The sequence below is a fragment of the Lampetra fluviatilis genome, chromosome 52, assembly GCF_964198595.1.
Source record: "Lampetra fluviatilis chromosome 52, kcLamFluv1.1, whole genome shotgun sequence".
NCBI classification, from domain to species: Eukaryota; Metazoa; Chordata; class Hyperoartia; order Petromyzontiformes; family Petromyzontidae; genus Lampetra; species Lampetra fluviatilis.
In genome coordinates, this window is record NC_136326.1 from 576,122 (window position 1) to 591,747 (window position 15,626).

Here is a 15,626-nt window from a genome sequence, read left to right on the forward strand (position 1 = left end):
CCCACCCACCTCTCAACCCACCCCCCTCTCAACCCACCCCTCCCCCCCCCCCTGTCCCCCCACCTCTCCCACCACCACCACCCTCCTCACCCACTACCCCCCCCCACAACCACTTCTCCTCCCACCAGAATCTCCTCCCAGTGCCGTGCGGGGTGCAGGGTGCCGGGTGCCGTGCGGGGTGCCGTGCGGGGTGCCGTCATTCATCACGACAGGAGCCAGGCGCGACCATTTACGCGATCCATTTATTCCACGCGGTAGTAGTTGTCACTCAAATCGTATCATCATCAGCATCATCATAATCTTCGACACCTCCCTGTCCACATTAAGACATTTACAAATAATATACAGCAGTTTCTATAAAACAGCCCGTGCATTGCAAAACGAGGAGACAAACCCAAGACGGGTGTATATAGAAGCCATCTCAGAATGGATTCATTTGCTTTTGCAACCAACTCCTCCTCCTCATTCCTGCCATTCCAAAATAACTCGGAGGGATTCACAATCGGTTCCCCTGGGGTGAGAACCAGGCGATTAGGTTCGAGTAACCAATTGCGTGGAAGCCTACGGTATGAAAACTCAGAGAGATCGTGATAAGTTATTTACACAAAGCTGTAGTTCACAAAAAGCCCTATTAAAAGTGTATTTTTTTTACAGTTTGTGAAACGTCGATTAAAATGGGAGCCTGTTTCCGTATTGCTTAAAATCCAGACTGCCGAAATATCACAGCTTCAGACGGGATTTTTTTCTTGAGTCTCAAATTTATTTAGGGCAGCGGTAAGGAACTTTACCCCTTACCGAGGGCCAAATAGGAATTTCAAACAGCTCTGATGGGCAACCACACATCGCCAAAGGCAAAGGTTCCGCCGTATAGCCTCAACAGACTTTAGGGGCAAGTGCTGTTAGCGAGTAGCGACACCTACGAAGGCTGGCACGGTGGCACACGAGGGGTGGGCGACAAGCACCACGCTCGGCCGTCTTCAGCTCCCCAGTGACGACACACTACACCAGGTAATCATTTGAGGCCGAGTCGACCTAGGGGAGGCCCACAACCGATTCAGATAACCGTCACTGACGTTGGTGGCCGTGAGCGGGAATCGAACTCGGGTCGCCAGGTTCGCAGCGCAGCGCGCTAACCGCTGCGCCACCGCTCCCCACCACGACCACCGCCACGCACCTCGGTTACTCGAAGAGGCCCTTCGCTGTGACAAAGGCGGCCGAGTATGGCGCTAAAGTGTTGAAAGACGGTTACAACTCAACACGGAGGTTTCTGTAGCCAAAACGAGGACCCAGATTAGATTTTTGGATGAGGCCACGGTGGTGGTGGTGGTGGGTCATGCCACATTTCCTGTGAATGGCCCTCTCCACCACCCGACGAGACTGGGCGATGTTGAGACGCGCCAATGTGTCGATCACATTCTCGCGCTAACCTGGCTGCAAGGCTTCTTCATTAACGAACTTGAACGCCGAGGTGAGTGGAACGTCGCGTGGTGATGTTGGAATTCAGCGGAAAGTGTTTGACAGCGAGGTGCTAAACAGGTCACTCACCAACCTAAAAATATCTTGTATGCAAAGCTCCGCTGCACATTTCTACGATATGCATAGAAAGGATTATCGTCTTAATAGTCTGTTACATTATTATATTCACGTCATCAGTATAACTTCCAGCCGGCAAGTTTATTCTAAATAATTTATAGTAATGCTATATACATATATAAAGCCAATATATATATTTCTTAAATTTAATTTTACATTTCTGAATGTTCATGATGGCCGTGTCAGAGACGCCGATCCGGCACCACTGAGAAACTGTTTGAATCCGAATCCCCGCTCGCACACTCGAGCAAAGCCAGAATGAGGCCTTTTGCCAGTGGCTTTTGGCTGGCCATCGAACAAAGACGGTCAACCGCATCGCGCGCTCTCAAATGCGCATCTGCGGCCATCTGGAACGCTCTCCCTTCCGATGTTAGGAAGCCACTGGGGCTACGCACTTTTAAATCTAAATTGAAAGCTAATTTCTTTAGAACTACGTTTTGCGTTTATTATGTTGTCCTTGCCCCGCACCTCCAATTAGCATGGTTGGCTACGTACGATGCGAAAGTTTACCGTACACACATTACGGTACAGGTTGTTTTTCCACCGGCTATTTGCCGATCCGAGCCAGAACCAAACCGTGAAAGGCTTCCCTCGCATGCCACCTGAGTTTGGCTCAGGGCCACGTGGGGCTACGCGAGCAGCACGGGTCGCCTCCCGCAGTGGAAAACCACCTGGTGCCACCTGGGCCACGTCAGGCTGGCTGGGCACGGCTCGGCTTGGTGGTGGAAAATAGGAAGTAGAAGTGGGCAAGCGAAACGTCCTCTTCCGCTTTGACCAATTTGGAACTTGTTCATTCGTGGCTCCTGGATGTTCAGGATTGCGAGCAGCGGCGATGATGAACACCGCGGAACCTCTTGGGACATCCGAATGAGCGCGCGAGAGGCTCCGGCCTTTGCCAGTGGGGCCACAAGAGCAGCCGCCTTTGTTGACGTCAGCGAGACTGTCGGCAGCCCACGGCAGCCTCACCGCAAGAGCGACGCGAGGCAGATCGGGGCGCTGCGGCTCTCAGCAAACATTTTCAAAGATGCACATAACAAGAACTGGGACAATTGAGCTGATGAATTAATCGAAAGGCAGTCACCGTTTCCTTTTCGTTGTGGTCGATAACTGGGCCCCTCCCCCACCCCTTTAAAAATAGCGGCCACTTTCCGTGACGCAGCTGTTCGTGCCGATCGACGTCGCCGAGCCTCGCCCATCCATCACCTCCCGTCCAGCGGCACATGTTGGAAACTTGCTCCCCCCCCCACCCCACCCCGTTGTTTCAACGGTCGCGCCAGGAGATCAAACTGGTGGCCTGTAGATTTCAAGTCCAGTGCGCTATCCATTACACCGCCACTGTAGCATCCTTAAGCATATATATACACACGCACGCACGCACACACGCACACACGCACACACGCACACACGCACACACGCACACACGCACACACGCACACACGCACACACGCACACACGCACGCGCAAGATGAGCAGGACCGCACCCCTGTACTTGTGTGCAATGGCACTGCCATTCTCCAACACCGCTCGGCAGGGGCAGTTTCTGCGCTGCGTGAACTCCGGGCATCACCCCGACACAAACCTTTCCCTCGCTCTTGTTGTATTTAGCGCAAATCCACCTCCTATTTACACCGACAGTTTACACCTCCAGCCGCGAATTCCGTTTACCTGCTTTGCATATAACAGTCGCAACGCAAACGGGAAGGGCGTTTATTGTTATTATTTTTTTAAAGTGCCAACAACAACCCTGCCTCCGTCTTGCATATGGTATCGTTACGCCGGACCACTCACAAACGCGACAAGAGATGGAGGGTGGGGGGCGGGGACATCCGCAGTCTTTGCGCTAAAAGTTCTCTCTCCGCGTGTCCCCCGTCTCTCTTCTGTGGCACTGCAAGGCCCCGTGCCCTCGCCGCCACTCGGAGGTCTCCACCGACGCAAGAGCCCCGAGGGCTCGGCACGGTCTCACCGGCCACGGGCGACGGTGCCGCGCTGCTGGCGGCGAGAGCGAATTTGGCGAACGGGGTGTTCGCAAGTCCCCGCGTAACTTATTTTTTTGCATCCGTTGTCAGGCGCGCCACGCGCGCGCGTACACGTGTGCGCGCGCGGAAGCACGCGAGCCCTGCAGACGCCCGGCATTAGCCGCAATAAAAGCAAATCGGAACGAGATCGGCAGCCGCGCGGGTTCCTAACGGGCCGCACGCGTCCCTCGCGACCGCGTCTCAGCCGCCTCGTGGGGGGGGGGGGGGGGCCCCGCCCATTTGCCCCGCGTAGCGATTCCCGACGGGTCTTTAACACGGCAGGATCGCCGACGATAATGAATGATAATAATAAATACGGCCCAGTTCGGTTGCGGAGGCCGAAACTCGTACAAAAAAAATGGGGGGGGGGGGGGGGGGGGGGAGGGCCGACCGTGAATTCTTTACAGAGCGGTGCGGGCGAGAAGTTCCTGCCGAGGGGGGGATTCCGATGGACGTGGTGCGGGGGAAGGAGGGGGGTTCTCGGTGGCGTTGTCCTCCGGCAGCCGCTGCCGTGTCGTCGAGGTGCCGAGCGCGCTCGCGGGCGTGGAGTTTGCGGCGCGGTCCGGAGAAGAATGAACTACGCGGCAACCGCGCCCAAGAATAACCGCTGCCGTCAAAAACTCTGCCGCCGCCATTCTGTAACGTAGAGGCTGACACCAGCGGTCCCTTTTTCCCCATTTATAATAGCAACAGAGTCGCTCTGCACCGTGTGGCGGGAAGCCAGGTGAGCTCGCACAGACGGGTTCACAATCCCACTTGCTGTACGGCCATCGACGTGGCCAACCCTCACAACCCACGTGGGTTTGGGATGCACCGCGTGCCCTGCCGGCGACTGCGCTCGGTCCACAGGCGTGCGCTGCCGTGCTCCGCTCGATTACGCTCGACTCTCGATTTTCCCCCAAGGCCTGGAAGGGAGGGGAAGGTGGCCTGGATAAAGAACACGGCTGACGGATTCGCTGTTTGGCTACGCAGAGTGCAGGGGGTGTTTACTTAGCAAAGTTTCGGGTTTACTTGCCTGCGCGTGTGCGCTCACGAGGGCGCCAAGAGTGAAGTTTGCCGCCCCCCCTCTCCACCCCTCCCCACTCACAATGAAGCCGGGGCGTGTGCGTCAAGATTGCTAGTCACTTTTTGGCAAGGCGGGTTAAATCCGCAGCCCACAGTAATCCACTCACGGATTATCGGGAATCAACCGGCGCTCCTGTTTTCCCAAGCCAACCGCGAGGGGGGGGTGAGAGCCGGAGGGTGAGCAGGCGTGCAAGGGCGTGCCCCTTCACGGAGCGAGATCTACGACGAGGTAAGGGTGCAGCCTGCAATTTTCTTTCTCGCGCTACTGCTGGCAGGGATGGCATCGTCCTACACCGGAGGGAGCCCCAGACACGCGAGGAGAGGTCTGTGTACTCACACTTTACCCCACCACAACGGCCGCCCGTCGACTAACCGTGGTGAACCGATCTTTGCTTCTGGGTGGCGTTAACTGCCACGCCGGGAGATGGAATGGAATTTGGTGACCTGTGGATCGCAAGTCCAGCGCGCGAACCCTTACACCATCGTGACAGCATCGCGAGAGATCTAGGAGTCCATCGGAACGATAAAATTATAATCGGCGTCCCCTGCTGACAGACCGTCAATGGTGCCACAGAGGCCACTCTTGCGAATGAGCGCCGTCACTCAAGGCGCCTCTCCTCTCACCTGGTCAAACAAAACAAAGGTGGAGACTTGAAACGGACACGGAGTCGTCAACCCCCCCTCCACGTTGGCCGCGGCTCTGTCTTCTCCACGACGTCCGGCCGCGAGCACCACCACCATCACCGACGACGACTCACACCTTGGTCCCATAGCCCTGCTGGTATGACGACGGTGCGTGGGCCCGGCCGCCATACCAGTGCTGCTGCTGCTGCTGCTGATGTCGCTGATGATGATGCTGATGCTGCTGCTGCTGATGCTGCCGCGCCTCCATCTCGGAGAGCAGCGCGCGGCGGTAGTCCTCGTAGGAGCGCACCACCTGCTCCAGCTCCTTCATGTAGAGCAGCATGAGCATGCTCTGGTACGTGTCCAGCTCCGACACCTGGAAGAGCTCCCACTTGAGCTTGTGGTCGTACCTGCGCGCGTGGCGGAGCGGGAAGGGTTAGGGGAGGTTGAGGTGGCGGTGGAGACCATTGGTAGTGGTCGTGACGGCGTCGGCGGTGCCGGCAGAGAAGGTGCTTGTGGTGGCAAACATGGTGGTGGTCGTGATGGTGGTGGTTGGTTGTGATGGTGGTGCGGGTGGTGGTGGTGATAATGGTACAGGTCGTGAAGGTGGTCGTCACCATGCGAGCAAGCGCGCGAGTGAGCGATATGGCGAGAAATACTTCATACGCGGGGGCGAGCGCCCAAACGGACGTGCGCCGCGCGAGCCGGTTTCTTTCTTGTCGCGAGCGAGCTCTTACTCGTGCGGGGCGTGCGCGTACACCAGCAGCCACTCGGGGATCTCGGCGCTGTGGTAGGGGTTGGCCGGCACCAGCACCGGCTGGCTCCGCACCGGCGGCTGGGCGTTGTAGAGCATCGGGGGCAACGCGCGCATGGGCGGAGGCTGGTCGTAGCGCAGGATGCTGCGGAGCAACGACGGAGCACGACAGCGGTGGTTATGCGAATGTCGCAAACCAAAGTTGCGTTCTCCCTTGCCACTTTGTTGTTGCTGACCAATTATTATTACGATGATGATTTCGCTCGTTCACCTCGGAAAGCCTCACACTCATGACCAATTTTCAGGAGGGTCCTGCCAAGTTTTCACAGTAGGGGGCGATGCTCCTGCTGTGTGTGATCCCAACTGAGTAATTTGTCGGTGATACTTCAGCAGTATGATGTTTGCTCAATTCCTGTCACATTGTGCGAGTATGTGTGTGTGTTTTTGTACATATGGGAAGAAACTGGAGAAACCCGGAGCGAGCCCATGCAGAACAGGGAGAGAACAAACAAATTCCACTGCACTCACTCTCTCACACACTCACACACTCTCACACTCACTCATTCACACACTCACACTCTCACAAACACACACACACTCATTCACACACACACTCTCACACACGCGCACACTCACACACTCTCATACTCACACTCTCATACACGCGCACACTCACACACTCTCACACTCACACTCTCACTCATTCACACACACTCACACACACTCACTCTCACACACACTCACTCATTCACACTCCGTCGAACCGGGGGAGAACAAACTCCACGCGGTTTGAACCCAAGTCCTTGTTGCGGCGAGGCACGATGCGTTATCAACCCGGCGGGCTGGGAAACGCAGCGGCTCCCGCAGCGGGGGGGGGGGGGGCCGGTAGCTCTCGACAGCCCTCTGCCCAACGGCAAGACCTTGGCTCAAACCAGGGTGGTTAATTTACTTGTGTGTTAGCATCGCCGATGGATCGTAAGCAAACAGAAAAAGATTGCAAAACGATTGCGGCTTGCCGCACAGACCGAAGGAATGGCTAACAGTGAAAATAAAGTGCAGCCCTTGGTGACGTCACCGCCACTTAGTGGCGAATGGCAGTTGTTGTTGTCTGTGTTAACAGTCATAACAACAACGCCACCAACAACATACACAAACCCCACTAACAAACACCACCACCTCAACCGTACCAACAAATCCACTGATGACCACCACCATAGCTGTTCCAACACCACCACCACCACAACCAACACCACCACAACCAACACTACCACCACAACCAACACCACCACCACCACCACAGCTTGACAGGTATGCAAAGATCCCCCATATAGCCTTAACAGACTTTTGGGGCAAGTGCTGTTAGCGAGCACCTATGAAGGCCGCCTTGTTCTCACCAGTTTCGATGTTTTTACGCACCACACCAGGAACTCATTTGAGGCTCAGTCGACCTAGGGGTGGCCCAGGACCGGTTCAATAATCGTCACTGATCTTGGCCGTGAGCGGGAATCGAACTCGGGTCGCCAGGTTCGTAGCGCTAACCGCTGCACTGCCGCCCCCCCACACAAGTGAACACACACGCGCACACACTCGTTTTACGTCGGAGCGGACCTAGGTGCGCAAGGGTGGCGGTACTGCGCCTTGCGGTTGACGTGGTCCACGTAGTAGAGGCCGAACTCGGGCGACTCGACGCGCTCCCAGCCCGGGGGCAGCCCCTCCCTCTCCAGCGGGTGGCTCCAGTGAGTGGTGTTCGTGTTGTGGTCGATGTAGTACCTTGTGAGGGAGCGCAGCAAACACAAGCCTGTCAACCCAGTACCCGACCGAGTAACAGGCCAATTCAGACCCTGTTGGTCACCCCGTACCCCTTATACATCTCAACGGTCGCCCAACAAAGTCCCATCTCAAGGGAGAAACACAAACAAATAGGCATTTTTTTCCCCGTATTGAAACGGCTGTGCGCCCTATGGACCTGACAATTACATTTCCCTGTACAAGAATACAGGGTAGACCGTATGGGTTGATAGCACCACGGCAGTTTACCCTTTCCCTGTTCTGATGACGGAAGTAGAAGGCCACGAGGGAGGTTTCGCGTGGCACAGTTTGGCACCAGCAATCACAGAGTGTGGTCGTGTCGCGACAGTTCTCTGCGGTGAGTAACAACGTCTTTAAAAACAACGGCGCAACTACGCCTCTCTAAATAAAATGAACGCTGAGCCAGCTCGCGCGTTCCTAGATCTAGCGGTGAACAGGACCCCCACCACCCTGCTGACGTCTCGGAAGGGAGAAGGGTTGAACAGGCGTGGACGCGGCGACCAATTCAAAACAACCTCCACGGCACGAACTGCAGCGTCCTCACCTGCGCCCGCGGATCGTCCAGTCCACCGTCCAGCCCGGCGGCAGCGGGAGATCGTCGGGACCTGGCGGACCGGCCGAGCCAGGCGGTGGCAGCTGCTGCTGCTGCTGCTGCTGCGAAGCAGAGGCCGACGCGAGGCTTCTCACCGACTGGGCGCTCACGACCGAGCGGGGCTGCCCTGTGAGAGAGGAGGACGTCAATAAACAGGGCAGTCCATCAGCCCACCAGCCCACCAGCCCGCCGTATTTAATAACTTATTTACGTATTTACTTAAGGTAATTAATCAAAAAAGTATCCCTCGTCGCGAATAACGAGGGAATGCTGCACGGCACTTCCGTCACGGGGCCGTAGGGTGCCGGCGTACCTTGCTGCGGCCTGCGTTGCGGGGCACCGGGCCCCCACCGCGCCTGCACGCCGTACGGGTCGCCCGGCGGCCCCACGGCACCGGCGGAGGCGCCGTACTGCTCCGCCGGCTGGTAGGCCTCGCTGTAGGCCCCGGCGCCGCCGCCGCCGCGGTAGTCGTCCTGGTAGGGGTCGGGCGGCACGCGCCGGTGCGTCTGCGGCGCCGGCTGCTTCTGCGGGCCCTCGTCGGCGTAGTAGGGGTCGGCGGGGTAGAGGTAGTGGGCACCGTCGGCGCCGTTCTCTCCCTGCTGGTCGGCGGCGACGTAGTCTGAATCGCACGCGGAGCACGGGGTCACGGGGTCACAGGGTCACGGGGGCCGCCACTCAAACGGTCGTCTGTGGTGTGGGGTGATTGGCCGGGTGACCAAGGTTGCCGCGGTGGCTCGGAGATGTTAACTACCTCGCCTGGTATACAGCAGGTCGTGGGGTTGAACCCGACCCGGACGCCTGCTGCTGTATATTTGGAGGTTGCGCGTCAATCTCTCTCTTCGTGATCTCGTGGATTTTCTCCAGATCCTCTGGTTTTTCCCTCCACATTTAGAATCCACATCACGCGTTTAGAGTGTTTGGTTGCTATACATTTCCACGTGATAAGCCAGGTCACTTCTAAAAAAGAGCTACATAGCTCAGTGGGCTTTACCTGGTAAAATAACAAAAAAAGTTTAGTTTAGGCTCCGAGGTCAGAGCTGTGAGCGGGCACCTTTAAGATCCTGGGTTCTGAACCCAGGTTTCAACCACCTGTACGTATGCGCTGTATGTTGAACTTCTTTCGCACCATACGCAGCCAACCGTGACAGTTGCAGGTGCGGGAAATAATGATTTTGTCATTCTCGGATAAGCCTCGAGCGTCTTGATGTGATGCGGAGGCTTTCACGACCAAATATTATGATCCAAAATTAGTTAATTTTGGGTTAGATCGTCATCGCGTAATGTATAATTCCGGTTTGTCTTGACTATAACCTCCGCCACCCCAACAGAGCCAATCACATTACGTTGACACGTCGTAGGCAAATGTGCCCTGATCAACTGTTTCTTCAGCAAAATCGTTGGTAAGTGAGCAGAATGTAAATATTTTTGCTCGAAGTTTCGCTGGAGACGACACCCAGCGTCATCAGACGGTGAAGCTTACGTCGGGCGAACACGCTCACGTCCCCGCCTCCGAGACGATGGAAAGACTTTGTGACACCACCGACCTGCCTCCTCCTCATGTCGCTGCTTACAGGCTATCCACAACGTATCCGTTACGATCGATTCAAGAAGATTTCTAACGATCGCCATGAAGCTTGGCGCCGCGCGCAAAACACCGAGTTATTTTTCAATCAATGAAATGTGAGCGTGCGTTTTATTGTTTTTCCCTCTGGCATCGGGGGTCACAATGAGAGAGATCATTTACATTTAGAGTACGGCTCTTTTGTCGATCCTCCGCTGGTTGAGGGCTTATTCAATGCCGTGCAGGTCACGGGAGCTGTATGACCGTACTTCACCACGCTGCCCAGTGCTGATTGTACACGGGGAAGCGACGTTGTGGCGCGGTTAATCAATGGATATTGGCAGCGCTGCCCGATGCCACGCACGAATCGGCCATCGTGTGCCGTCGTGACCATCCAAACTTGAAAAGTTACCCACAAATTACTCAATCGGGATCACACAACAGCAGCAGCATCGCAACGTGCTACGAAAACTTGGCAGGAGACCTCCTGAAAGGAATCTTGACACTCAGCGAGGCTTTGCTGGGTAAACAAGCGTAATCGCAACAACAACAGCAGCAACAACATAGCTCCACTGCAGCCTCGCACCGCCTGCTTTTTTACGCACAACGGTCGCTCGCTAAAATCCGAGCGCCATGCAGGCCGGAACCTGCTTGGCTTCCGGCTCAGACAAGGCCGGGCAAATCCCAGACGAACCCGTCATGGGCTTGTATCAGAAACTCTCTCACGATCACGCGCACCCACTCACGCCGTACAATCCTCTCTCGCTCCGCCCCCCCCCCTCGCGAACTCACGCCGGCGCTCTCCTCACCGTATTCCCGCGGCGCCACCGCCGCCGCTCCATAGCTGTAGGCGCTGTGGGGGGGCGTCCGCCGGTGCTCCCGCCAGCCGCTCTCCGCGGCTTGGCCCCCCCTCAGGAAGCTGGTGTTCCGCGAGACGCCGGCACCACCGCCGCCGCCCGCGGACGACGAGACGACGGCATTGCCGGCGCCGTCCTGGGCGCCGTAACCGGACGGTGCCGCGCCCGCCTCGGCACGCCGCGGGATGGTGGGGCCGTGCCGGATGAACGAGGGCATGAGGTCTGCGGGGGAGGGGGGGTAGACGGGGGGGGGGCGGCACAAGCGAGAGAGACGCGCGCATTGGAAGCGCCGCAGCGGAGGAAGGAAAACCTTCGGCCTGAATTTTGCGCGGCAGGGCGGCTGGCGGCAGCGGAGACGCTCGTGCCTCACGGCAAGAAGCGCCTGGGTTGGATCCCTGACACGGGCGCCTTGCCGTGTGGAAGCAGTACGTTCTCCCCCAGTCCTGCGTGAGTTTCATCCGGGTTCTCTGGTTTCTTCCCATAAATAAAAAAAACCCACACAATGACACCGGCTCATCGCGTGGCTGCTGCCTTCCCACCCCGTCTGCGGTTCTGCTAGAAAAAGAGCTTTATAGCTTATCGGATTCCTCCAGTATAAATATTCTGATTCTGGACCCTCCTCGTGCCTCTAAGGTCGTCCCTTCTCTCTCTCTTCGAGAGCGAGGGAAGCAGACGCCGGCTATTGCACTCGCACGGCAAACGCGAGCCGCTTCTCACGTGGTTTATCGGATGACGCCGTCTGGTAATGGCTGGTTGCCCACCAAAGGTCCCATTCGACCCCTCGGTAAAGTAAAAGTTCCCCCCATCCCACCCTGGCTCAGAGCACCATCGTCATAGAGATGTGGGGCTGCTTGGTCAAGTAACTGGAGACCGTCATCCAGCAGCGGATTGACAAGAGGTCTGTGCGTGTGCGTGGAAACAGCTTACAAGTGCACCGTTGCACGGGCTTGTAGACGAGCAAGGGTTTGGCTGATCTTGTTGGGTTTGTAAACCCATCTGTGCGGACCTTTGAATCTCGTGAGTTCGATCCGGACCCTGACGCCTGCTGTATATATGGAGTCTGCGTGTCTCTCTCCCGCCATGGTCGCGTGGAATATTCTCCGGGTCGTCCGGTTTTCCCCTCCGCATTTAGAATCAACATCATGCGTTTAGAGTATTCGGACGCTATAAATTTCCACATTTGTCATAACTAGGTCGCTTCCAAAAAAAAATCTATATAAAGCTCAGTGGGCCTTAGCTGGTCAAAAAAAAAAAATCATGAAGGGTTATTGCCACCTCCTCACGGTTGCTGCCACATGGAAGCAAAACACACACATTGGCCGAATATCTGAGTGTGGGACTTTCTGAAAATGTCCCTAGACTTTGGGGAGGCGTTCCTGTACAAATAAAATGACACGTTTATTGTAGACGTTAACTGGGTCACATACCATGTATCATGGAAAACACAAGAAGCACAAGGCAACATACACAATGCCAAGACACACACAGGGTACAAACAGGAACACAACACGCGAAAACACAGTACGCAACGTAAATACACAACAAAACACGCAATCGACAACACAAGGCAGACCGTGTACATGTGCTGATGAACGCAAACGGCGAACAGCCACAAGCACCACTCGCACGACATACACAAACAAACACAAACAAACACAAAACCAACACCACACGCAAGCACGGTCGACAGAAGCACAGGGTCAACAGAACAGCGAAACACATCATACAAGAAGGGGAACCGCTACCCCTAAGGTAATTGATGCGCAACACTTCACAAACACACATACATACACAACCATAACACACACCACACAAACACACACAACCATAACACACACCACACAAACACACATACACAACCATAACACACACCACACAAACACACATACACAACCATAACACACACCACACACACATACACAACCAACACAACCATAACACACACCACACCAACAACACACACACAGGTACGCACGCACACACACCTGCACAAAGACAAAGATCCCCCGTATAGCCTTCACATACTGTGGGGGCAAGTGCTGTTAGCGAGTACCTATGATGGCCGGTGTTCGTAGCGCCACCGCTCCCCACAACATTGAGCAGACACAACACACAATACAACACACAACACACCACACAATACACAACGCACAATACACAACACACCGATTTGAACACGCAACAAACACAATCCTAAGGCTGCGCATTTCCCTTTTCAAGTTCCCTGACACGACACACAGCAATAGCAACACAATACAAGTTAACACAGACACACAACACAAGTCAACACAGAGACACACAACAGAAGTTAACACAGACACACAACACAAGTTAACACATAGACGCACAATACCAACCCAAGTTAACAGACACATACAATACGCATATACCACAGGACACACACCGAGGACAGACATCAGACATGCACAGGATACACACACGAAACACACAGAAAAAACACACACGGGACACACAAACGATACATACACGCACGTCACACACACAAGGCAGATATACACAAGACACACATACCACGGGACACGCACAGAGAAACACACAGGACACACATACAGCTCACACACAAACCACAGGACACACACGAACCACAGACACACACACGTACCAGAGACACACACACGTACCACACACACACACGAACCACAGACACACAATCGTACCACACACACATACGAACCACAGTACACACACATGCCATAGACACACACACCAGACACACACGGGATACACACGGGACACACACAGGACATACGTACCACAGACACACACATGTACCACAGACACACACACGGGACACACACACGAACCACAGAATACACACATACCACAGACACACGGGACAAACACAAGACACACATACCACACACACACATAAGAGACACACACACAAGATGCACATACCACACACATACACGGAAACACACAGAACGCACATACCACAGGACACACACAAACGGGACACACGCAAGACGCACATACCACAGATACCACAGACACACACATACACACGAGACACGGGGCACACACAAGACACACACAAGACGCACACACCACAGGACACACCACAGGACACACGAGACACACACAAGACGCACATACACACACACCACAGGAGACACCACACACACACCACAGGACACACACAAGACACGCACCGCACACACCACAGGACACACACAAGACACACACACACGAGGCGCACACACCACGGGACTCACTCCTGAGGAAAGGCGCCGCCTCCCGCTTCAGGTATCGGCCCTGCACCTCGCTGGGTTTGCTCGCCTCGTGTCGACTCTTCTTGCGCGACAGCATCGCCTCTCTCGCGGCCTCCCTCCTCAGTCTCACAACAACAACCACCACCTCCGCCTCCTCCCCCTCACGCACGCACAGGCGCGCGAGCTCCACCACCACCACCCTCCTCCTCACCACCACCACCGTCCTCACCACCGCCGCGCTCCTCACCGCCCTCTTCCTCCTCCTCACGGGAGGCGCCGCGCGCCCGCGCCGCGCGGGGCTCGCTGCTGAGACGCGCACGGAGCAGGGGCCGCCATCGCGGCGGCCATCATCGTCGTCATCGCCGCCGTCGTCATCACCACGCCCCGCCCCCCCAACCCCCGCCCCCCCCCAACCCCCGCACCCGTCCCCCCCAACCCCCGCCCCCCGTCCCCCCCAACCCCCCCCCCAACCCCCCCAACCCCCCCCTGTCCCCCCAACAACCGCAACCCCCGCCCCCTCCCTAAGTTTTTAATGCCGGCGTCGTGACGTCAGCACGTTCCCGCCTCACCTCCTGACGTCACCACGCAACCACGAGTTCGTTCGGAATGGCGCGCGCGCGAAGTCGTCGGGTGACATCATCGCGCACGACGGTTTCCCCCCCACCCCGCCGACGTCGGCGCAAGTGGGTCAGCCGGCGAGGTGACGCCATCACGCACGAGTCGATGGCGTGCTGGTTACGTCATCACGCAAGTGCGCGTTCCCTAAACAGCGACACAATCAGCGCAGTTTCTCAGGGTCTCTCTCGCCTGAAGACCTGTATGTACACGTATGTACACGTATGTGCATGTATGTGCATGTATGTACACGTGTGATGAACTTCTTTCGCACTGCACATATCCAACCGCGCTAATCGGAGGTAACGCGATGCTGTCTCTGTGCGCGTAGCCTGGCAAGCGGGGAGGGTTGTAGGATGGCAACATTTGTTGTGAACAAATATTCTCCCGTGGGCGTCCAAGTGCCGGAGCTGTGGTTCGCCAGGACTCCTCCTCCTGCGCCTGTTCCCTCTCGCGTGGGATGAGAAGGTTGCTTCCTCGCTCACTCGCTCGCTCACGTGGGTTTCCTCCAAAAAATCGAAGCTCATTCATTCGGCTGAAAACATCTCAATATCCAGTGGGCGGCAAAGCTTGGGCAACAATTCTCGGTGGTGCCGGCTCTCACGGCGCATTGGCTGCGGTTCATCCCCGAGTCACCCTCGCGCTCGCTCACAAGAGGGAATTCTGTGCGGCGGCATGACGGGTTGAGATCACGAGCGCATGCCACGGCTGGGGTACGCGGGCCAGGCGGCTACCACCGCGTTCGGTCAACTGCCGGCGGGCTGCGGGGCACGGCGCATTCTGCTCGCACGCAACACAAACGGTCCATTTTCTCAAATGAGCTCAATGTAAACAGAGGAAAGCGAGTTTGCCACTTCCCAGCACCGAGAAGCACGTCATCGCCCCCCATTCCAAACCCTCACGACCTG

The 15,626-nt window shown here is 56.3% G+C and overlaps 1 protein-coding gene across 2 annotated transcripts; it reads right to left on the minus strand.

Moving 5' to 3' along the window:
* Positions 1-224: 224 nt before the first annotated feature.
* SAV1 (salvador family WW domain containing protein 1) lies at positions 225-14,480 on the minus strand. 2 transcript variants are annotated; one of them, XM_078878835.1, is made up of 7 exons: positions 14,333-14,480; positions 10,823-11,092; positions 8,766-9,071; positions 8,405-8,579; positions 7,660-7,821; positions 6,035-6,196; positions 225-5,707 (listed from the first exon to the last, which is right to left on the minus strand). In XM_078878835.1, exons 2-7 carry the CDS (start codon positions 11,085-11,087, stop codon positions 5,428-5,430), a joined length of 1,350 nt encoding a protein of 449 aa, XP_078734961.1. In that variant the 5' UTR covers positions 11,088-11,092; positions 14,333-14,480; the 3' UTR covers positions 225-5,427. The 2 variants fall into 2 exon arrangements, with proteins under 2 accessions (XP_078734961.1, XP_078734960.1); XM_078878834.1 differs by lacking the exon at positions 14,333-14,480 and adding an exon at positions 14,107-14,319.
* Positions 14,481-15,626: the final 1,146 nt, after the last annotated feature.

Excerpts from the sequence above, each read along its gene's own strand:
- SAV1 (XM_078878834.1), bottom strand. The coding sequence starts at position 14,200 with ATGCTGTCGCGCAAGAAGAGTCGACACGAGGCGAGCAAACCCAGCGAG. Across the intron at positions 6,197-7,659 it reads CGCCACCCTTGCGCACCTAG|CATCCTGCGCTACGACCAGC; the intron begins GTCCGCTCCGAC and ends GTTGCTCCGCAG. Across the intron at positions 5,708-6,034 it reads TACGCGCACGCCCCGCACGA|GTACGACCACAAGCTCAAGT; the intron begins GTAAGAGCTCGC and ends CCACGCGCGCAG.